Below are 21050 nucleotides of genomic sequence, written 5' to 3' on the forward strand. Positions count from 1 at the left end.
TTAAGGAAATACATTTTTAAATATTTCTTGAGTAAAATTTTCATAGGTTATAAATTGACTTAAGTAAAGAACAACATTTGTACCCTCCACAGTGTATTTGGTGACCTAAATTACAATGAAAACATTAGATAATAATATAACATCGACGTACAAGTATGTTTTTCAATACATTTCTTAAATATCTATAGATTATATATAATTTTATAAGTAAATAACGTAATAATACGCTTCTGTAATACGAATTCATTTTCTAACAAACAACATTTAATATGATTTGTTTACTTTATAATTCTTTTTACACACGTAGAATATTTTAACGACACTGACAGTAATATAATATATATATATATATATATATATATATACATATATATATATATATTTCTTAGTTCTTTTGTTTATATATATATATATATATATATATATATATATATATATATATATCATAGTATTACAGAATACAATATATAATAATGTGTATTCGTATTTGTATGCGTTTATGCGTAGGATGTGTAATTCGCGTCATCGTCGAATTTGTTTTCTTTGTTTTTCATCTTAAATTTGCACATATGTTTGTTACATATTTTTCTATTCTTTTTCTTTGGTTTTCTTAATAATCTTCAAAATATTTTTACGCTTCTGCTCGAATATCCTCGCCTTCGAAGTTCAAAACGAAAATCGTGGACAGAGAAATTCATTGTTTTTTATTTCTTTATTTTTTTTATTGACGAACGATCGATAATATTTTCAACGTTACTTTCGCTTTAGCGTTATTGTGCGCAATTACATTTGAAAAATCTCTGCGATGAAATTACGCGTTTGTTTCATACATATGATATATCTTTTTAGGGTTATTTCTATGAAACTTATGGAGTAAAAAGACGATTAAAAACGAAGTTTTATTAATCTCGAAGGAAATTATCAGTGGATTTGTAAAATCGAAGGTTAACGTCATGAAAAATATTGCAAAAGATCGCAACGATCATCGACAATGATCTTTCATTTTTCCTCTTTCTTTATTGATCTCTGATTTGTTATTATTGTTACTATTATTATTATTATTATTATTATTATTATTATTATTATTATTATTATTATTATTATTATTATTATTATTTTATCCTTTCTGTTCAAAATGTTGAATGGATCTTTTCTTTTACGCTATTTCTCAAAAGAATGATCGACGATGATCGTATTCGACAGATGAACTGAATTTCTAAACTATTATTAACTGAACATTTCTTCTAGTACGCGTGATTTGCTACGAAGAGCGCAGCATCGCCGGCAGCTCCTGTGACACCTCCCGCGTATTTTCCAAGTGCCGATTCGCTGTTGGCCTGTTAAGAAACAATGATAAAACATGTACTTTTTTTTTTAATGAAATACGTAATACATAATATTTTCAATAATGGCAAAGAAATTGATAATTTTTGGAATATAAATGTTAATCTTATATTCCAAATTTATAATATGAATTTTATATTGTTATGTACTCACTGTTATAGTAGTATATAAACGGCCTCACACAGAATAAGGAAAAACAATTTTAGTATACATGCGATTTGATGTACAGAGAAGTGTCACCAGCTTTGCTAGAAATACTGCCAGCAACGTATTTGCCTTGGCAAGCAGCACCGTTTGCCTAAATAAGCACACAATTCATTGACATGCAAAAAAAAAATTAGCCACTATTCCACTATACAGGAAAATCAATGATATATCATTGAATACGATAAACGTTGTGATCGTAGTATTAACAATAAACAATAAAATTAGTAATACTATTAGAAACTGTAAAATAGCAAGAAGAAACAAAGCTAACAAACAACAGATAAAAGAATTTGCTGCGTTAGACATAGTATAGATAGAAAAAGTAAAAAAATAGAATATGACAGAAAAAGTAAGAAACATAACATATTACACAAGCTAATTTAAAATATAGAAAAAGTAAGTAAATAAATAAATAAATAAATAAATATTATTAGAGACAACAGACTGACATATTGATTGGAAAAATTTTACAAATAAAAAATTAGGTATTATAAAGAGAAAGTAGCATAAAATAAAATGTTATACATAAAATGGTACCTTAGCCCTCTTGATAAGTTCGTTCTGTCCCGCGGACACTTGATCATTTTTGCCAGCCCAGGCACGAAGAACGGAGGCTTGAAGAGCACGACCGTAGCTGAAGGTCAATGCCCAAGGTTTTTTAACTGGAAACTTATTGATGGCGTCCAAGTTCACGGAAGCCTCTTCTTCGGATTGTCCACCACTCAAGAAGGTGATGCCAGGTACTGCAGGTGGAACTGTACGCAGCAACGCGGTTACAGTCGCTCCTGCGATTTGTTGAGGTGTTGCCTTCGTTGGACAACTTTGACCTGGTGTCACCATGTTTGGTTTCAAGAGGGTTCCCTCGAGATAAACGTGATGATCGGCCAATGCCTAAAAGTTATAATTAAAATAATATAATACTAATAAAACAAACAAAATTTAGAAAAGATTCGGCAACTTCACTAATCCTTTTAAATCGTTAAAGTATCAGTATGAAATAAAATTTAAAATAGTGACTGTTTGTTGCACCATTTGGCAAGATCTTGTATCATTCAGCTGACACGTTTTATTGCGACATTTTCCCATTTAACTTTTATATATATAAATGGATAAATATTTTTCTAACCTTGTAAACGGCAGAGAGAACCTCTTCTGTGACCTGTTGGCAACGAGCAAGATCGTGATCACCGTCAGGAAGGATTTCGGGTTCGACAATTGGTACGATTCTTGCACTCTGACAGATCGAAGCGTAACGAGCGAGAACATTCGCATTTTCTAAGATGGCGAGCTTGCTAGGCGTATCATTCTTGATCTTAAGAACGCATCTCCACTTGGCGAAATGACAGCCATCCTTCTTGTACTGGATGCAACGTGCTTGGAGGTCATCAAGTCCCTGAGTCGTACATTCATCATTGGTACCAAAGAGTGGTACAACACCCTTGTCGACCTTGATACCGGGAAGGATGCCACGTTGTTTCAAGAGCTCGACGAATGGTGTACCGTCGTCAGCCTTCTGGTATAAAGTCTCGTGGAACAGAATTACACCGGAGATATGTTGTCCAATGACGTCCTATTAAAATAACGATTTTTGATATTGAAGAAAGTTGTTAAAAGTTAATTAAGCACTTAAAACTTGACTATGTGAAACTCTAAAACGATATTCTACATTTAATTTCTTGTCCGAGTAACCGTTGAAATTAATTAAAACATCAATCGATATTGATCGATGATGGACAATGGACGCATATGTAAACTACAAATGAACGTGGACGTTTAGCATCGATTGTGAATATAACAAGTAAATAAATAATTTAATATTGTAACTACATGACAAGAATTATTGTACGTATTATTCGTTCATTGACTCGCTCCTTAATAAATATCATTGATAAAGAAGAAAATGTAAATAACAACTTAAACCTTTTGAAATATAATAGCGTACCTTTGCCGCGGTGAAAAGTAATTGTCTGTATGCTCTTCGATTGTCCTCGTTGTTCTCAACATTGATATCCTTCAGACGTTTACCGATCGTGGCCGTAGATTCGTCAGCAGCGAGAATTCCTTTTCCAGGAGCAACAATCTGTTCTGCAAGTCTTTTCAATTCTTCCTTCAGCTCGGGCTCGAGCTTGTCGTACTTCTCGGCTACCATTTTCTACGAATGGAAGTTAATTATTTTTTATGTAATTTACTAGATTAAAAAAAAAAAAAGAACAGAATAGATAATGAAGGAGAAAATTAAAGGGCTGTTGTTTCATTTGTAAGTTATTACACACTGAAAAGTTTTTCGAATAGTTATTAATATCGTTTGCTAATGGAAGTTCTTAACGATGCATAATTAAATTGTCCTCATACACACACACACACACACACACACACACACACACACACACTATATTTTCATTTGAAATTTTTTTCATCGATCCAACGGCTCGTAAATATATACAGTGTCCCAAAAAATGTAATCTTTACTTCAAGAGCGTATCGAGGGGATCCCATAAAACAACTTATTTAACTTATTCATTTCCTTCTCTTCATAAATATACGAGTTATGTTAATACTTAAATCAAGTGATAAAAAATTAATCGTGTTAGATTATTCATCGCATTTAAACCTATCTAAAAATCAAGTAAATCGTTTTATGTCTTATATGACAAGTTGCCGAACGACTAACTTCAAGATCCTGTATAGCATTGATCACGGAGGTCATTAGTTTCTATTAAAAAGTAGTTCTATGGTATCCTCTCGATATCTTCCTGAATTATGGATTAAACCTTATGGGACACCCTGTATATTCTTAGCTAACAAAACCTATGTTTCATTTACATTTAAATAACTTGACAAACTTGAAATTAACTATTCGATTCGAGTGGTTGAACAATGTTGTTGAAAGTTATTATCATAGAAAGATAATGTCAAACTTACTAGAAATGTGTACAATAGAACTTATCAAGTAAGTTCTTGAGAATTCGGGAGAGAGAAAGTTTGAAACTTGGTAATTCTTATTGAACTAAAATGTTGCTATTGTCAAAGATAGCACAGCATCGGATTTTAAGATGGAAAAAAAGAAAATACTCGTTTCAGATTCAAAAACGTTTACCTACAATTCCTATTCACTCAATCTGCGTGTGACGTCATAACTGAAAGTGACGTACTAAAGAGCTTATCGATAAAACGATATCAAAAAAAAAGACGATTAAAAAAGCAACGAGCTGTACGGGCTGTTGCTACGATTAGAAATTGATAGATAACTTCGAGGGAAGCAATTTTATTACCCTTATATAAATTATATAAATGATACGATAGATAATATAATAATTTTTCTATTTAAAATAATTTTATTTCACAATCATTAAATGAATTATAATATCACCTAATAAATAATAATTACATCTATCTAAACAATGTATGTGTATCTACATATGTATAAATATAGTCTTCCTAATGTGATATTATTAAGTATCCTATGATTATCATATTCCTATATTTAGTTAATCAAATTATAAAATTGCGCCACAAAGAGGGAATTATCATTAGTTGACGCTAAACCTATACGATTAGTTATCGAAGCATGTAGTAAAACTACAAAGAACGAGCTTGGCTTGAGAAATAAAAATTAAAAATAATTTTGATCCAAATAGATCTTTGCGAGCTTATGTGCAACGAATATAAAAACAATACGACAATCGATCGTTGTAAAAAGAAAAGAAAAAAAGAACAAGTAGGATTAATATTTGATTGTTCATTAAAATAATGATTATATAAATAAAAAAAAGAAAGGGTTATCGAGTAAATAAATCGACTATATATAAATCATACGGTCTACAAAAAATATCGATTCGAGGTATTATAATTAACTGGATAAGAACGTGCGGGAGATTCTTCTAAATATGATAGCAGACTATCGTCACCCCTTACCTTCATGTTCCATCGTCATTATGTTCGGTCTAGGTCCAATGACCGTAAATAAGCCCTTGCGGCGTCGTCCTCGTCGACGGGGTGACGCGCGCGCACGTACACACATTCGCATACATCACGAATACCGACGGTATTAATAATAAGAATAGAATTAACGATAATAATTGTGTTAGTAACAATCTCAAAGATATATATATATATATATATATATATATATATATATATATATTTGCATATAAAGAGAGGGGAGAGAGAAAGATATAAAAACAACGATAATGAAGATAATTAAAATCACAGAGATAATAACATCAGTAATTACAATTATAATGAAAGATTAGATAATAAATATCATGTCACATTAATAGAAAAAATTCTCGTTGATGTTACTTCGTTCGACATGATGATGTTCTTTCTCTTCGTAAAATAGAATGCTCGTTCGTCATTTCGTTAAAAAAATAAAAAAATAAAAAAAAGAAAGAACTGAATAATTCACAAAATAATCGTCGCATAGGAAAGAGAAGATTAGAATGAGAAAGAGCAAAGAATAGTTGAAAAGAAAAGAAAGAAAAGAATAGAAAGGGACGCGATCGGTCGGCCCATACGGGCCGACCGAGGGCCGTCCTATAACTAATGTGACGACTACATCCCTTCTCTCGATGACTCGATGAGAAAGAAAGAGAAAATTAAATTAAATGGAGAAAAATAGAACAGATGGAAAGATTCGTATTAGAAAGAGGAAAAGGTAGAAATAGAGATAGATAGAAAGAAAAAAGAGACGAAGGGATTAGGAAGAATGAAAGGGAAAAGAAGACGGATAATCACGCACTCGCGTTTGCAACGAGCGCGAGTCACCGACTGACCGTTCGCGGGGCTCCGACTTTACTCGCACCCCCTATTCGTGATTGCTTGATGGGGGTTGGAGAGGAACGTGTTGATGGGGGTAATGGCGACGTTACGCTGGCAAACCTGGCTGCAGTGCGGTGAATCCACCGCAAGGCAGCTTTCATAAAGGATCGACGGAAAATGTGCAAATGTGCGTCTCTCTATCCTTGTATGTATGTTTATATGTATATGATAGAAAGAGAAAGGGGGTGGTTGGCATTCTACAAACCGCAATGCAGCACGCGCAGACGTTCTTTACTTGCGCATGCGCGCATTATAAAATGGTAGTGGGGTATATAATTCCCTCTGCGTGTTCTGAATTCATGACCCGAGGATACCTGTCTCCCTGCTTACTTGCTGTTGCAAAGTTCTTATGGACTAATGAAATAGATGGGGAAAGTATATATTCTCCCATGGGAAACGTATTTTTCAACGGGCGTTATCTTTCTTATAAATTAAGTAAGAGCTATGTTAGAATATTACTCTCTGTGAGTTTAGATAAGAGATATATACATTTATATTTTTTAGGATGTTGGTAGTAAGGATCATTGGTCATCGTTTTGTTTTTTTCATTGATTATGATCGATAAATATCTTATGAAGTACAGAACTTTATAATTTCAAGATACACATATACACAATTCGAAATACATATATTCTAAAAATGAAAATAATACCTATACAAAATTTATTCAGAATAATTTTCGTAGGTATAAAATCGACATTTGTAGATAATTGGTGCACGGTATACGTAATCTTATGTAAATTTCTACACTCTACTTCATTGTGGCGCAACAAGATAAACCTGTTTGTCATTGGTTAACTGCTCTCACAAGAGATATGCAATTTCAATGATAAAAAGCGAAAATTATTAAATAACGGTCATTTACTTTTACGTTTGTACCTAAACAAATTCACAGCTGTTGTTTGTAATAACAATAAATTACGGATATCACATGTTTTGTTAAGAGAGGGAGATTATTTTACAAAGAAATTTTTGTAAAAATAGTATTAGTAAGTTTAACGATTTTGGTATGTCGCTCGATAAAATGAAAAACATCTTACGTCTATTTTATTTCACTGCGCAGGCGTACTGTCAGTTTCTAAACTAATTTCATAATCGTTTGAACAAACACATACATATATTCAAAAAGAATATAATATGTTACCGAAGATCACGCTGAACTCGAAGAGAAATTCTGTGAAGTCTATAAATAAATTTTGTACGAAAATATATATATATATAATTCGACGTACGTTGGTATGTGCGTTGTGTTAGATAATAATCTAAATTTTTCAAATTTAAGCAAAACCATATAATCTAAAACGTGATTTTGTTATTCGATATTTTATTATTTATTATCCATATGTTTCATGTACAGAAGAATGTATAGTTCGTGTCCGATAACACGATATCGCTGAGTATTGCCGACAGCTGGAAAAGTTGGAAATTGCCGACACTTGTACAACAAGAACATTCGTAATCAATAAAAGATCCACGAAATTTAAAAAAATAATTAAAATGTTTAATTGCATCTATAATAAAATAACAGCGTGTCTTATTTACGTTATAATACGAAATTAATTAATTTTTGAAGTCGAAATTGTTCAATAATATGTTTTGTATTCATTTTAGATAAGCTACTCGGTGAGTAAAGTTCAGGGTCATGATAACATAATCGAAAAAAAAGATCAATGTCTCTCCTAAATAATCAATATTAAAAATGATAATTAATATTATCCTATTTTTATATTTATCTTAATCAATTAGATATGCTCGAAAAGAAAAATTATTTGGATTGTAGATAAAAGTGGGATTGTAAGTTGGAAACGACATAGTTGGAAATATTCAGAATAAAACATTTCACTGCCCTCTATTCGTTAATCAAATAATCAACAGAAAAGTCGACAATGCAGAAAACAGCATATTTATTATATCTTATCAGTATTGTTTCGTAGTTGATCCTGATTTATGTAAATACTAGTATATATATATATATATATATATATATATATATATATATGCGTGTGTGTGTGTGTATAAAAACAAACAAATAAAATCTAGTGTAGATATTGGTATAAAAAAAAGAAATAAACAAAATTGACTAAGGGAACGTACAATTATTAAAAAGAGAAAAAAATAAACTTAATGAAAGAAAAAAAATAATACGATCGAAATAAATACCTAGGTCGCCTATATTAACACGTACGACATTTGTTTCAACGATGTTTCAAATGACGAAATTCGAAATGCATGTGAACCTTTGATGGGTCTCAAATGCAATACACGTGGAATCATTATTTCATGCGCGTGTTAAGTGACCTCTTTAGGTTGTTTAATATAAATCTATTCGATAGCTTTATACATACATCACATTATTTATATTATATCATCAATACCTGAACACATTGAAATTATGATTCTTAATTCATTGTAATATACGATAGCATTTATTGCTTACGTTATTATTTATATATTTATTTTGTATTTAAATAATAACGTATTGAAATTTTAAAATGTGAAATAATTAATAAAACTTCCTTGATATCTATTTAAAATGATGAATAAACTTATTAACCATGAACATGAACGGAATTTGACCCACTTGATACTGATCAAAATCTATTAATATAAATCAAAACAATTATTCTCAATAACCATAAAAGGAATATATTAGATGTATTACTAAACATTAATACATTTTTCATACTTTATGTATATAAAAGAGATAATAAGACTTAAATCGTAAGAATATTAAAGATCACACGTTCATGAGTCATACGTCAAATGTAAGTTAAACGTGTTTCCACTTGCATAAATCATTCCTAGCAAATCCTATTGCAACAATTGTTTATTAATTTTATAACATGATTACAGAATGATAATATCTATAAAATAAATTGATACTATATCGAACAGGAAATTGGCATCACTCAACGTTTTCCTTTTTGGCCAAGTTTCACTATTCGCCAACTTTCATTTATTGCATTTAAATAAAGGCTCATACATATATATTGTATCATTCTAAGAACTACTATAGATCGACTTACTACGTATTACTTATTATTTTAACCTTTAAGATCGATTGTCCGAAGAGTAAAGATTCTCGATTTATCTTTTTATTTATTTCGTCTCGAATATAGGTTAGTTTTCACATGACAATATTACAAAAGATAATAATTGTATAATTATTATATGGTCCTGATAATAATGCATGTTATATGATTATTTTTATAAAAATGTACGATTCAAAAACTTTTGACACTACGATATTTATTTATATAGGAGAAAAAAAATTTGAAAAATTAACGTTGGATCGATGTTAGAAAACAAAAAGATATTCTCATTAACGTTGATATTATTATTAGAGTTAAAGAATACAAAAAAATTGGGTGTCGGCCGAATGTCAGTCAAGGTCAAATCTTCGTAATATCCTCAATGTTAGCTATCATTTTTTTTCTCTTTCCACAAACGAATTTCACAATTGTCATTTACTCTCATTTTAAATCGTGGATATTGATTTGTGATAAACGTTCATTCAACAATTAAAATGTAAATTTGACTTACCTATTATTGAGATGGATTCGACTATTGATATTGAAAACGTACACACACGTTATCGTTATAACCTTCTCAACCGGGGATTCGAGAACAACTGAGGAGAGCAAAGGTGCACGGCGATTTCAAAGTCTCTACATGAGCGCTACTAGCGCATGCGCGGGAATGCACGATGTTTCGTGGTGCTCAATCTGAAATCTTTGTTTAAAAAAAGAGACACCAATACAAGATCATAATAGTAGTATGCGGAACTGTATCTTTTAAAGAATATATATATGAAATAAATGTTTAAAATAAATATACCTTATATATTTTTTATATGAATTTGTTGTTTTTTTTAATAAAAAATTATGACGAGATTCTTTTGAAATTCCAGATTGCTACGTCACTGGATTGCACCACGTGGTAATTGGTTTCATTCGAGAGAACAGCTAGCAAGCGTTCATTGGTGGAATTCCGTGAAAATGATGACATATTGACCAGTAAAAGAGTAATATGTAGTCTGTTATGTGTAATACGACTCAGCTGGCACGTAGCATACATTCGACGAATCAAGCACGTACGCAGTTATGTTTTATTGAGAACCTTCACTTTAGAGGTCAACCAAGGGCACCTTCTTTCGACATTCTAGTTTGAAGTTTTATACATTTTTTTCACTGTTAAAGCTAATGTACTCTTATGCAAGATCTTTCGCATATCCTTGTAGATTTCAACGAATAAAATAACGCACGTTCGTGTTGAGAACCTAAACACGATATATATTTATTTTACATTTTTACGTTAATGATTCCAGATTTCATATCAAAAGGCAGGTCATTTCGATAACCGTTCACTGTTTTTCTTGTTTAATAGATAAATATAATACATTTTTGTTGAAAAAATAAAGTGATAAAATTGCACTCGTCCAATCGTTTAATTTAATTGGTCTTGCAATTTCGTCAATATATATTTTCGTCAATATAATCATTTGATTATCCGTAAATATTAAATATTTTTTCATTGATTATTTCATTGGCATTGTTCTTGTATGTTGATTTTTCCAAGTGATGCCTCGGAGCATAATTTAGCTTTCTTCAGAAATACTGACTGAGCTGCTTCTACATTCGCTACTTTTCCTTTCCAAATTTTCATAGCTTCGTTCTTTTTTATTAAATTAAATAGCGAAATATTATCATAACATTCTAAAAAAGATTTTATATTATGATACGTACTTGTAAGCAGCGACCATAACAGAAACTCAAAGTCCATGGTTTTTTTCCTTCTGACGTATTTATTGCGTTCAAATTTAATATCGAATCTTCGTCGGTTTGTCCACCGCTTAAAAATAAAATCGTTGGTACGGCCGGAGGCACCGTCCTTTGTAACGCTTTCAAAGTATAATCGGCTACGATCTAAAAATAAATGAGTATATATTTAAAATCTATCAGTTAATAATTGAAAAATGGTACCATTTTATTTATAACCATGTACTCACTTGCGACATGTAGTTTGTATCTTTAACACCCGGCAATACCATTGCGAGTTTCAGGATCATACCCTCCAGATAAACTCTGTGTTCGTTTAAAGCTCTAAATACAATAGACAATACCTCTTCGTGAATTTGTAAAGCTTTTTCTATACTATGTTCTCCGACAGATAATATCTCTGGTTCTACGATCGGTACCAAACGAGCACTTTGACATATAGCCGCATACCTAATCCAATAAAAAAATTTTTTATATGTAAATGTATATATAGATTATATATGTATTCGACATAATGGTGGTTCACCTTGCAAGCGTGCTCGCATTTACCGACATAAGCAATTGACTCGGTTTCGTTTCTGAAATTGAATAAACACATCTCCACTTGGTAAAGTGACAACCTTCTCGTTTGTATTGCATACATCTTTCCTTTAAATTGTCCAAGCCTTCTGTCGTTGACTCATTTTTGGTACCAGAAAGATTAATCAAACCTTTATCAACTTTAATACCTGGCACGATGTTCCTCTGTTGAAGAAACTCAGCAAAACTGATGCCATCGGTTGTTTTTTGATAAAGTGTCTCATTATGCAATATAACACCGCTTATGTATTTCATTAATTCATACTAGATTCGTGAGAATTGTCTTTGTCGATAAGATTTTCATATTTTTAATACCAAATCAAATATTAGTATGTCGATTAATTTACCTTATTAGCAGAGAATAACATCTGTCGGTAATCTCGTCGAAAATTTTCTGTATTTTCTATTCCAAATTCTTCAAATTTATCATTTAAACTCGTAGGCGATTCGTCACTAGCTAATAAACCTTTTCCAGGAATACTAAGTGCTTCAACGATTTTTTGTAATTCAAGAGACGATGCTGTATCGAGATCGATAAATTTCTCTTTCTATATATTATATGAACTTTTCAATGTAGAATTAATTATCTCCTTTTTAGGAGATATATAACAAACATAAATTCATATATAAATATTGCATTGATAATTATATTATATTATTTTCTTAAATAATAATAATTACTATTATAGAAAACAAACTGACTTTGTCCTTACAGAAACATCTTGGCGCTACTGACGCCATTTCTATTGAGAATTACACTTTTTTATAAGTTGATACACTTTCATTCATTTTTAATTCTTTTATGTAATATTTACGAAATATAATTTTCGAATTAACCTTCAAATTTAGAGTCCATACATTTTTAATATTAATCAATATAGTAATTAAAAAAAAAAAAAATTGTAAACAAATGATCGTTTAACTTGAAAGAGTTGACAGATTTTTATTTTTTATTTTCTTCTTTATTAAACATTTTATGTTAAAGGTTTTTTTCTTTTAGCATTAAGAAGTATTCAAATATATATTAGAATAAAAATAAGAATAAAAAAAATTTTTTTTCTTGACGATTAACATTACCATTGCGCAATATAATTTCTTTTTATGAAAACCTCTGTTATAGTAAAATATAGATGGTCTACTATCAGTATACACAAACATGAGGGGTTGCCTTTAATCTCGCTTCAGTTTTCGAAATTGAGAACGATGAGGTCGGTTGAACTTTTCATGTTGCCTCCATATAGAAATAGTTAAATAATCCAATCATTCGACTGCCTCATTTTACGTAAAAGTCTTATTCTATGGAGTAATTAACTTTGGCGATTAGTAAGAGAGGTTAACGATCGGTACGAATAAAGGGTGAGAGTGTGATTAAAAATTAATTATAATTAACTGAATATTACGTTATAATATATATCTCAATTGTGTATATAACATTATATATTCATTAAACAATTACTTATACGATATAACATGATAAAGATAGTTTGTAAAAATTTCGTAGATAACTAAATAAATATAAATATGGAGGCAGGATAAATATAATTTTTTGTAATAATATTACAAGAAATATATTATAACGATTGTAAACAGGAATATATGATTTGTAAGGAATTAGATATTTATATATTCATCTCTACAAATTGATTATGAGTGGCAGAGAAAGTAACGAAACTAAGTGCGAGAGAAGCTCTAGAAGCAAACGACATAGAATGAAAGAACAGACGCAATCTACCCATAGCGATGGATCTGACAGCAAATTAAAGAGAAGAAGTGCATGCAGTAAGGATAAGAGAAAAAAGTCAAGACATAGAAGTAGCTCGAGTAGTTCCAGTTCTTCCAGTACTTCCAGCCATGATGTTAAATTGCAGAAAACTAGGAAAAAGAAAAAAGATGATGATCGTACATTTAAAGAATATAAGAATGGAATTATACCACAAAGAATGGACAGGACTGTGAACAATTATAAAGGTTCAAGAAATTACAATGTGCTCCCACATAATTTCAGAGAACGTGGTAATACAAGTATGAGAGGATCATATAAATATGGAAGATTTTATAATAGAAATAGAAGAATACCGTATAATAATTATCAATACTACAGGCGCAATAATGAGGGGAGAAATTATTATACACATTATAATAATAGAGTACCTAATTACAATAGATCACGAAATAATCAAGATCAAAACATTGATTATCAAAGAAATTCAAACAAGGATGCATCTAACCAATTTGTGAGAGAAAGCAATTCTAGAGACAGCAGTTCCAAACAAGAGAAATGTTCTTTAAAAATAGATAAAATACAGAATATAAAAACCAATGTAGATCCTTCCCATACAAAAACTAGGGAGAAAAGAAAAGCTGATTGTTTGGAGGGAAAGCCTGATCATCGTACTCAAAAAAAGAGAAAAAGAAGATCTTCCTCTTCTTCAAGTTCTTCCAGTACAAGTAGTACTAGCAGTGGTAGTAGCAGTAGTAGCAGTACCAGTAGTAGCAGCAGTAGTAGCAGCAGCACCAGTAGTACCAGCAGTTCTGATTCTTCTGAAGATGAAAGAAAACGTAAAAAACAGAAGAAGAAGGCTAAAAGAGTTAAAAAAAATGTAAAAAAGCATAGAAAGAAGAGGAAGTTAAAGAAAAATCCAAAGAAGAAGTTGAAAAAGTCATTGGCTACTGAAAATAAAAAACGTACTTCTGATAAATCCAAGGATACTGTTACAGAAATTTCACCAGAAATGTCAGAGAGAGCCAAATTAATGGCTCCTATTACAAAAGAAGAATGGGAAAAAAAACAAAGTTTAATACGTAGGGTATATGATGAGGAAACAGGAAGATATAGGTAATCATATATATACATGATAATATACATACATGCCTTTTTCATAATATCATTATAACAATCATTTTTTAGATTAATTAAGGGAGATGGCGAAATAATAGAAGAAATTGTTAGCCGAGAACGTCATAAGGAAATAAATAGACAAGCAACCAAAGGAGATGGAGATTACTTTCAAGCACGATTAAAGGGAAACATTTTGTGAATTATTTTTATATATAATAAAAGTTACGCTTTTTTAATAATTATTAAGTTATTGTGAACATCAGTATCCTGTATTATTAAATCTCTATTATTATATCTGTTTTGTAATGTCTCAGAAACAGCTTACGATCTAAGATATTTTAAAACATAATGTTTGGACAAATCTTGTAGTTCATAATAAAGTTATAAAATAATTACTTTGTTTGCACTATACTTTAATAAAGAAAAATTATATATTGATCAGAGTATTAAGAATATTTTTTCATCTGAATAAAATCTCATCAATGACATCGGCAGCCACTTATATAGATTTAACGTAGTTCTTATATTTTACTACCAGATGGTGTTTAATTTTGATCATCAATCGATGATATTTTGAATTTATAAACATAAGACTATTATTAGAATTAAATTAATGAAATTATCATATTAAAATAGGCACATTTATATATTCTTAAAGCACGTATTATTTCAAAACATCTTATGTATTTATTGTTATAATTACTAATAATTTGTAGTATAAATTTTTTAAGAACTTATTACTATGAATTTTATGTGCATAATATTTTACATGATAATAATTAATATAATAATAAAAATGTATAGTTAAACTATGATGCTTGTAAAATATATATTTTTTAAAACATGCAAGAATTCAATTGATAAAAAAATAAATTGATCATTTCATCTGTACCTTTTTCAGAAAAGATTTAATAAATCTTATCTTGTAATATATATATATACACACACACATATATATACATATATATATATATACACACATATATATATACATATATATATATACATATATATATAACAATTTACTATTTAATACAATTGAACAAACAATGTTGTATGACCATCATGGTAAATTGCATCGTCTGCAATTGGTGCACGACACAATGGACATGATCTTCCCCTAGTTAGCCATGTTAATACACAAACTTCACAGAAGATATGTTGACAATTGAGCCTGATAGGTGAATTATATTCTTCATGACATATTGCACATATGCCGCCAGAATCTAATAGTTGCTCTACAGATGGACTTTCTCCTAAGCTCTAAAAGAAATACAAAATTATAAAATTTAACTTAATAAAATTACTAACATCCAAAATTAGTAACATACCATATTGTGCACTAACTTCAATAATGTTTTAATGAACAATGTTACACATGATAGTAAATCATTTCCTTTACTGATAGTATATACTGCAGATAAGAAAATTCCTACTATTCTTTCTGGGCCTTGATATGTTTCAGTCAAATAATATGTCCATGGTTGAATTGGTGCAACGCATCGACATAGTTGTGATGTAGCCTCTACCATCACATAAAATTTTCCCTAAATGAATATTAATTATTAATAATTTTTTGTCTTGTATAAGTATATATTGTATTTTAAAAATTTTATAATATATATAAAAGAAACTCTTGTAAACATAAAAATGAAGTACTTACACGTTTGTGAAATGCCAGCAGTCTTACAGGTAAACAAGTTAAGATCACTTTAAAAACAATAGTGATCAATTTTAGAACAAAATCTGTTACAACTACCGACCACAGAAGCTCTGAGATTGAAAGAGGTTGAGTTGTAAATATATGTATTTCAAACATAACATTTAAGAAGAGAAAGCAACCTGCTATGAAGCACATAATTGACAATAAAGATGTCCAACTTCTGTTTTGTTGTTTGGCAATTTCATGCTTAAGATCATTATTGGCACATATGAAAGTACTCAGCAATACTATAAAATTTAGTATCCCTGCTCGGTGATCATAAATGCCTTTAACTAAAAGTATTAAAATATAGGGAACATATCTTTGCAATATACGTAATAGTTCTGCTGCTTCTGGATTTCTTTGAAGTCTATTTTGAGCGCTTTCATCTCCATTATTATTATGTGTTTCTGCTGCCACTTCATTTGCTGCTTCACGTATATTATTTAAAAAATTATCTGTTGTTGTGGTACGATGATTATGATGATCATGTGCAGGTTGATTATGCATGCTTATATTGCTTGTTGTTTGATCATCAACATTAATTACATAGGTATCTGTAGAAGGAAGAACTGTTCTTGATTGATTCTGAAGCCTTTGAAGATTTAAGAGAGAGCTTAATGCAATGCGAGGACTCTATAAAAAATCAAATTAATGAAATACTAAGATATCCTTAATAGTATTAAAATATAGTAAAATTTTCTCGTATATATAACGTACAGTACGTGTTCGTTCTATAAAAGGTCTAATTTCTTGAAAAGTAGAAGACAAGTTAGCCAAAACTCTGGAATGTTGGTTTGTTCTTCTACCAAAATTAAACATCCGTGTATTAGTTATAAATCCAGATGTTGTTGAATTTATTGAATGAGTCATAAGTAAACTTGACACTGGCCTTATCTCATTAGTATTTATTTCGTGCATATTGATTCTGCTTTCCGATATTTCTATTCTTTCTGTTTCTGCCATCATATATCTCTAATGAAATATTTTTCAAAATTGCATTAAAACAAATGAAGATAAGAATTTAAATTTTAAATTCAAATGCAGAACATATTTTTGCATTAATTTTTATACTTTTTTAATCTTCGATTCTTATAATAAAATATTATGTAATAAATAAAAAGATTATGATTTATAACTATTTACAATTAAATGGTATTCTTCTTGCCATAAATTAAAGTTTCTGAAAATTTTGTTCTATTCCTTTTTCTGATAATATGAACTCTTCAAACCGTTTTTACAGGCAAACACGTCTTTTGCGCATCCTAAAGATCGTACAATAAATAATACGCAATTAAATCCATGATAGTTATTTTGACACAAACAGTTTTATCACTGAATTTTACAATTTTAACAGATTGTTATTTTGCTGTGGTCATAAGGACACAACTTGTACGTAATAAACGAAGCGCCTGTGAAATTATGAAAATGCTTCTTTGGCGGGAGCCGCCATATTGTAATCATGATTTCAAACAAATACGAACATACACGAAGTTTCTATTTTATTTCATTATCAAAATACATTGAATTATTATTTTTTTAATCATGAAAATGTGTATTTACGTGTATATATGTGTATAACGATTGTTTCATAAATATTTACAATTTTTTTTTTCTTTTATAATAAACTCAACATCGTCTCAATGTAACTCATTTGTTATATATCATCACTAATTATTACGAAGTAAATTTTGTTAAATGTTTAATTCGAGTCCTTTTTTTCATTTTATTACGAATATCTCGAAGCGAATAAAAATATGTATATGTACTATTTGATTTTGGTTGTTCGATTGGTGCATTGATCGCTCTAGTCCAAATAATCGAAGCAATTGCTCCCAATGCTCGTGACATACAGAGTAATACTTGATTGAATTTCATATCTTTCAGTCCATAAAACTTTAAACAAATACAGCTATTATTATGTCATAATTCAATTAATAACGAAGAAGAAATTTCTTGGATTTCAATATTACCTGAAACATTGGAGCAGCTATGCTGTTAACTTCTGGAAAGATATTTTTGTTTTTCGTATTTTTCATCAGAAATGTCAAAACTCGCGTAATATCTTGAGAAAGCTAAATTATATAAAAAATGTTCAATTAACTTTTAACAATAATTCTATTAATTGTTAAACGTTCATTTATGTAAATATATCATAACGTTCATATATATATAAATATATATATATATATATATATATCGATCACTCACCTTTACTTCTGCATCACCAGGTAAATATGTTTTAACATGATTTAAAAGTGCCGTGTAACGTGAATCGAGGAATCGAGTTTCCTTATGTCCAATCAATTTATTTTCTTTAATAAAAGACGTCAAAAAATCTTTCAATGTTTCTTCCTTAGGTTTAGTACCCAAAATACTTTTTACTTTTTCTTGAAATTCCATGTACTATATTAATATAAAATGATGAAGTTTCCGGACATTTATAATTACAACATATTAACATAATTTTTGTTTTTTGATTTACTTGAAACATCGTTCCCGTAATCGGTTCATTTTCATAAACCAAAACTCCTGAAGCTAATGCCTGACTAATATCTAAGTATGAAGCTCCCGAAATTTGTGTTATATGAACACCAGGTACACCACCATCTTCATCGCTAAATTAAAAATTTTCTTTTATTGAATTGTCGGTAAAAAATTCTCACATGATAATTGTATATTTTCAATAGGAAATATCGTAGCCATCTAGTATGAAAATGTATAAACTAAAACTTTGATAATTCTTTCGTTTTATCATCGAATAATAATAGTGTCGATAAGTTAGATTGTCGATAAGTTCGATTGCGATAGATGGATGAATACATCTGTTGCACATATATATCCTATATGCAACAGATGTAATGATGTTACTAAAGTAGATGATGATGTTACTAAAGTAAAAGTGAATTAGAAACGTACGCATTTAAACTGACGTATAAACGAAGGAAATCTCCAACAGATGTTGTCCTGCCTTTTAAATCCTCCGAAGTATTGCTCAAACATTCTAAAAGAAAATCTATCCAGTCACCTCCTTCCGTCACGTTTCTCAACTCTCGACCTTTGCCAACGAGGCCAATAATGGCTGGTAACGCTGCTAATAGTTCCATGCTGTCCTCGTAAATATGCTTAAAAATAAAAGAGAAAGTATTTAGAAGAATTATTACATCGTTTTACACATCCAAGAATTCTTACATTTGACATTTATAACAAAACGAATACTCGTTGGAATTAACGTGTACAATTTTGAAAACGAACTAATTTACCTCTAAAAAAGAAATTATATTTTTATATATAAAAAAAAAAAAAAAAAAAAAAAAGCAATCATCTTTTTTTTCCCTTTACCTCCCAATGAGTATGATTCAGAGCTCCGTTCTGAAGAGCCTTTTTCGTGTGTTTATCTGTTTGAAGAACAGTCAAAGCGATCGAGAGTCTTGCCAATGGTGTTACATTATCCGGTAAATTTTGAAGAACGGAACCAACGATTCCACCACCTGGTCCTGACCACCATTCTTTTCTTCTTTGTCGTCGAGAGGACCAATCATTGATCAATGAATTTGTCTGTTCTTGAGTGGGTACGTCGCCGGTTAATAGTAACCAAAAAACAGCTTCAACACTTGGAGATGTTCCATTACGTGGAAGAAGATTTAAAACTTCTGGGATAGTTAATCCACGGTACCTAATCTAATAAATATGACTATCCTTTATACGTATATACGAACCTAACGAATACAATTTTTTTTTTGCTTCCTTTTTTTCGTAGATTAGGTAATCATCATTACCCCATACTTGGAATCATTTTCAGACGTTTCTCTGACCATTGTATTGACACCTTGAAGACCATCGTATACATTGTCCACAGTAATACGACTGATCACAGATTGACCGTGTTCTTTTCGAAAATTTCGAAGGAGATCATAATGAACTGGAATTTTTTCGCACAGAGCTTCCTTCAAATTTGTACTTGTACTTGGAACGCCTCTCGTTGTACTGACCTTCATAAAAAAATCTTTTACTGTAGTCAATAATTATTACATAAATGATCATAAAGGATTCTAATTATAATGTTCGAACCCTTAGCACGTATCGTTGTCCTATATTCGAATTAGATTTACAAATGCCAGTAATTCTGTAACCTCTTTTTTGATTTTTCGATGCGATTTGATATCCAAAGCTTTTCAATAACATTTTTTTCGGATTTTCTTTGACAATTCAGACATAGCTAAATAATCTCAGACTTAGAAATTCGTTTTCGATTTGATATATTGTTGATTGAAATATTAGTATTTATATTACGATAATTTTGATAATTTTTCACCCCATTGCCCAGCCATGATTATGCCAAAGATAAACATTTCATGAATGATCAAATAGAACAAATGAGAAACGATAGGAAAATATATCAATCAAATGAAAAAAGTTCTATTAGGTATTACAAAAACAATTCTCCTTGGAATTTTTTATTGTACGATTTCAGAATAGAAAATAAAGAGTCACATTTCACACATAAAATAACACTTCTCTCTTTCCTGGGTACAAAGATTTTCAACGAACACGCGTTTTGTATCTTGTATGTGTATATATACATACATGTATATATGTATATATACACACACATACACACATCATGTGGTCTATAATTAATTTACGTATATCATATCGTACAATGCATGTATACGATATATATACGTTGCCTAGATAGCTTTAAATAACAATCCGATTAAATACCGGAACTAATAAACAACTATATATATAGTATATATATAGTATATATATATAGTAT

At 30.0% G+C, this 21050-nt stretch overlaps 5 protein-coding genes across 13 annotated transcripts; 1 reads left to right on the forward strand and 4 right to left on the reverse strand.

Annotated features, from left to right (window-relative positions):
- Positions 1 to 76: 76 nt before the first annotated feature.
- LOC124424458 (fructose-bisphosphate aldolase-like) lies at positions 77 to 10068 on the reverse strand. 3 transcript variants are annotated; one of them, XM_046963539.1, is made up of 6 exons: positions 9916 to 10068; positions 3494 to 3703; positions 2678 to 3121; positions 2089 to 2442; positions 1498 to 1642; positions 77 to 1337 (listed from the first exon to the last, which is right to left on the reverse strand). In XM_046963539.1, exons 2-5 carry the CDS (start codon positions 3698 to 3700, stop codon positions 1547 to 1549), a joined length of 1101 nt encoding a protein of 366 aa, XP_046819495.1. In that variant the 5' UTR covers positions 3701 to 3703; positions 9916 to 10068; the 3' UTR covers positions 77 to 1337; positions 1498 to 1546. The 3 variants fall into 3 exon arrangements, with proteins under 3 accessions (XP_046819495.1, XP_046819492.1, XP_046819494.1); XM_046963536.1 differs by lacking the exon at positions 9916 to 10068 and adding an exon at positions 5467 to 5605; XM_046963538.1 differs by lacking the exons at positions 1498 to 1642; positions 9916 to 10068 and adding an exon at positions 5467 to 5605.
- A 276-nt stretch (positions 10069 to 10344) lies between these two features.
- On the reverse strand, positions 10345 to 12478 carry LOC124424459 (fructose-bisphosphate aldolase 5, cytosolic-like). 2 transcript variants are annotated; one of them, XM_046963541.1, is made up of 5 exons: positions 12077 to 12478; positions 11677 to 11993; positions 11381 to 11600; positions 11118 to 11297; positions 10345 to 10651 (listed from the first exon to the last, which is right to left on the reverse strand). In XM_046963541.1, the coding sequence occupies exons 1-5, from the start codon at positions 12095 to 12097 to the stop codon at positions 10616 to 10618; spliced, it is 774 nt and encodes a 257-aa protein (XP_046819497.1). In that variant the 5' UTR covers positions 12098 to 12478; the 3' UTR covers positions 10345 to 10615. The 2 variants fall into 2 exon arrangements, with proteins under 2 accessions (XP_046819497.1, XP_046819496.1); XM_046963540.1 differs by having other exon boundaries at positions 10638 to 11046; positions 12077 to 12466.
- Positions 12479 to 12852: 374 nt separating this feature from the next.
- Positions 12853 to 14963, forward strand: LOC124424457 (ADP-ribosylation factor-like protein 6-interacting protein 4). Of its 3 annotated transcripts, none has more exons than XM_046963533.1 (3): positions 12853 to 13085; positions 13231 to 14565; positions 14638 to 14963. In XM_046963533.1, exons 2-3 carry the CDS (start codon positions 13376 to 13378, stop codon positions 14765 to 14767), a joined length of 1320 nt encoding a protein of 439 aa, XP_046819489.1. In that variant the 5' UTR covers positions 12853 to 13085; positions 13231 to 13375; the 3' UTR covers positions 14768 to 14963. The 3 variants fall into 3 exon arrangements, with proteins under 3 accessions (XP_046819489.1, XP_046819490.1, XP_046819491.1); XM_046963534.1 differs by having other exon boundaries at positions 13338 to 14565; XM_046963535.1 differs by having other exon boundaries at positions 13387 to 14565.
- On the reverse strand, positions 14961 to 17653 carry LOC124424456 (RING finger and transmembrane domain-containing protein 2-like). Of its 4 annotated transcripts, XM_046963531.1 has the most exons (6): positions 17417 to 17652; positions 16991 to 17245; positions 16411 to 16906; positions 16232 to 16341; positions 15900 to 16115; positions 14961 to 15831 (listed from the first exon to the last, which is right to left on the reverse strand). In XM_046963531.1, exons 2-6 carry the CDS (start codon positions 17237 to 17239, stop codon positions 15598 to 15600), a joined length of 1305 nt encoding a protein of 434 aa, XP_046819487.1. In that variant the 5' UTR covers positions 17240 to 17245; positions 17417 to 17652; the 3' UTR covers positions 14961 to 15597. The 4 variants fall into 4 exon arrangements, with proteins under 4 accessions (XP_046819487.1, XP_046819486.1, XP_046819485.1 ...); XM_046963530.1 differs by having other exon boundaries at positions 16232 to 16906; positions 16991 to 17229; XM_046963529.1 differs by having other exon boundaries at positions 16232 to 16906.
- Positions 17654 to 17883: 230 nt separating this feature from the next.
- LOC124424463 (probable citrate synthase, mitochondrial) lies at positions 17884 to 20470 on the reverse strand. Its single transcript, XM_046963547.1, has 8 exons — positions 20342 to 20470; positions 20050 to 20262; positions 19613 to 19951; positions 19190 to 19395; positions 18756 to 18888; positions 18482 to 18676; positions 18244 to 18345; positions 17884 to 18166 (listed from the first exon to the last, which is right to left on the reverse strand). The coding sequence occupies exons 1-8, from the start codon at positions 20453 to 20455 to the stop codon at positions 17948 to 17950; spliced, it is 1521 nt and encodes a 506-aa protein (XP_046819503.1). The 5' UTR covers positions 20456 to 20470; the 3' UTR covers positions 17884 to 17947.
- Positions 20471 to 21050: the final 580 nt, after the last annotated feature.

Source organism: Vespa crabro, chromosome 5 (genome assembly GCF_910589235.1).
Source record: "Vespa crabro chromosome 5, iyVesCrab1.2, whole genome shotgun sequence".
Taxonomy (NCBI): Eukaryota; Metazoa; Arthropoda; class Insecta; order Hymenoptera; family Vespidae; genus Vespa; species Vespa crabro.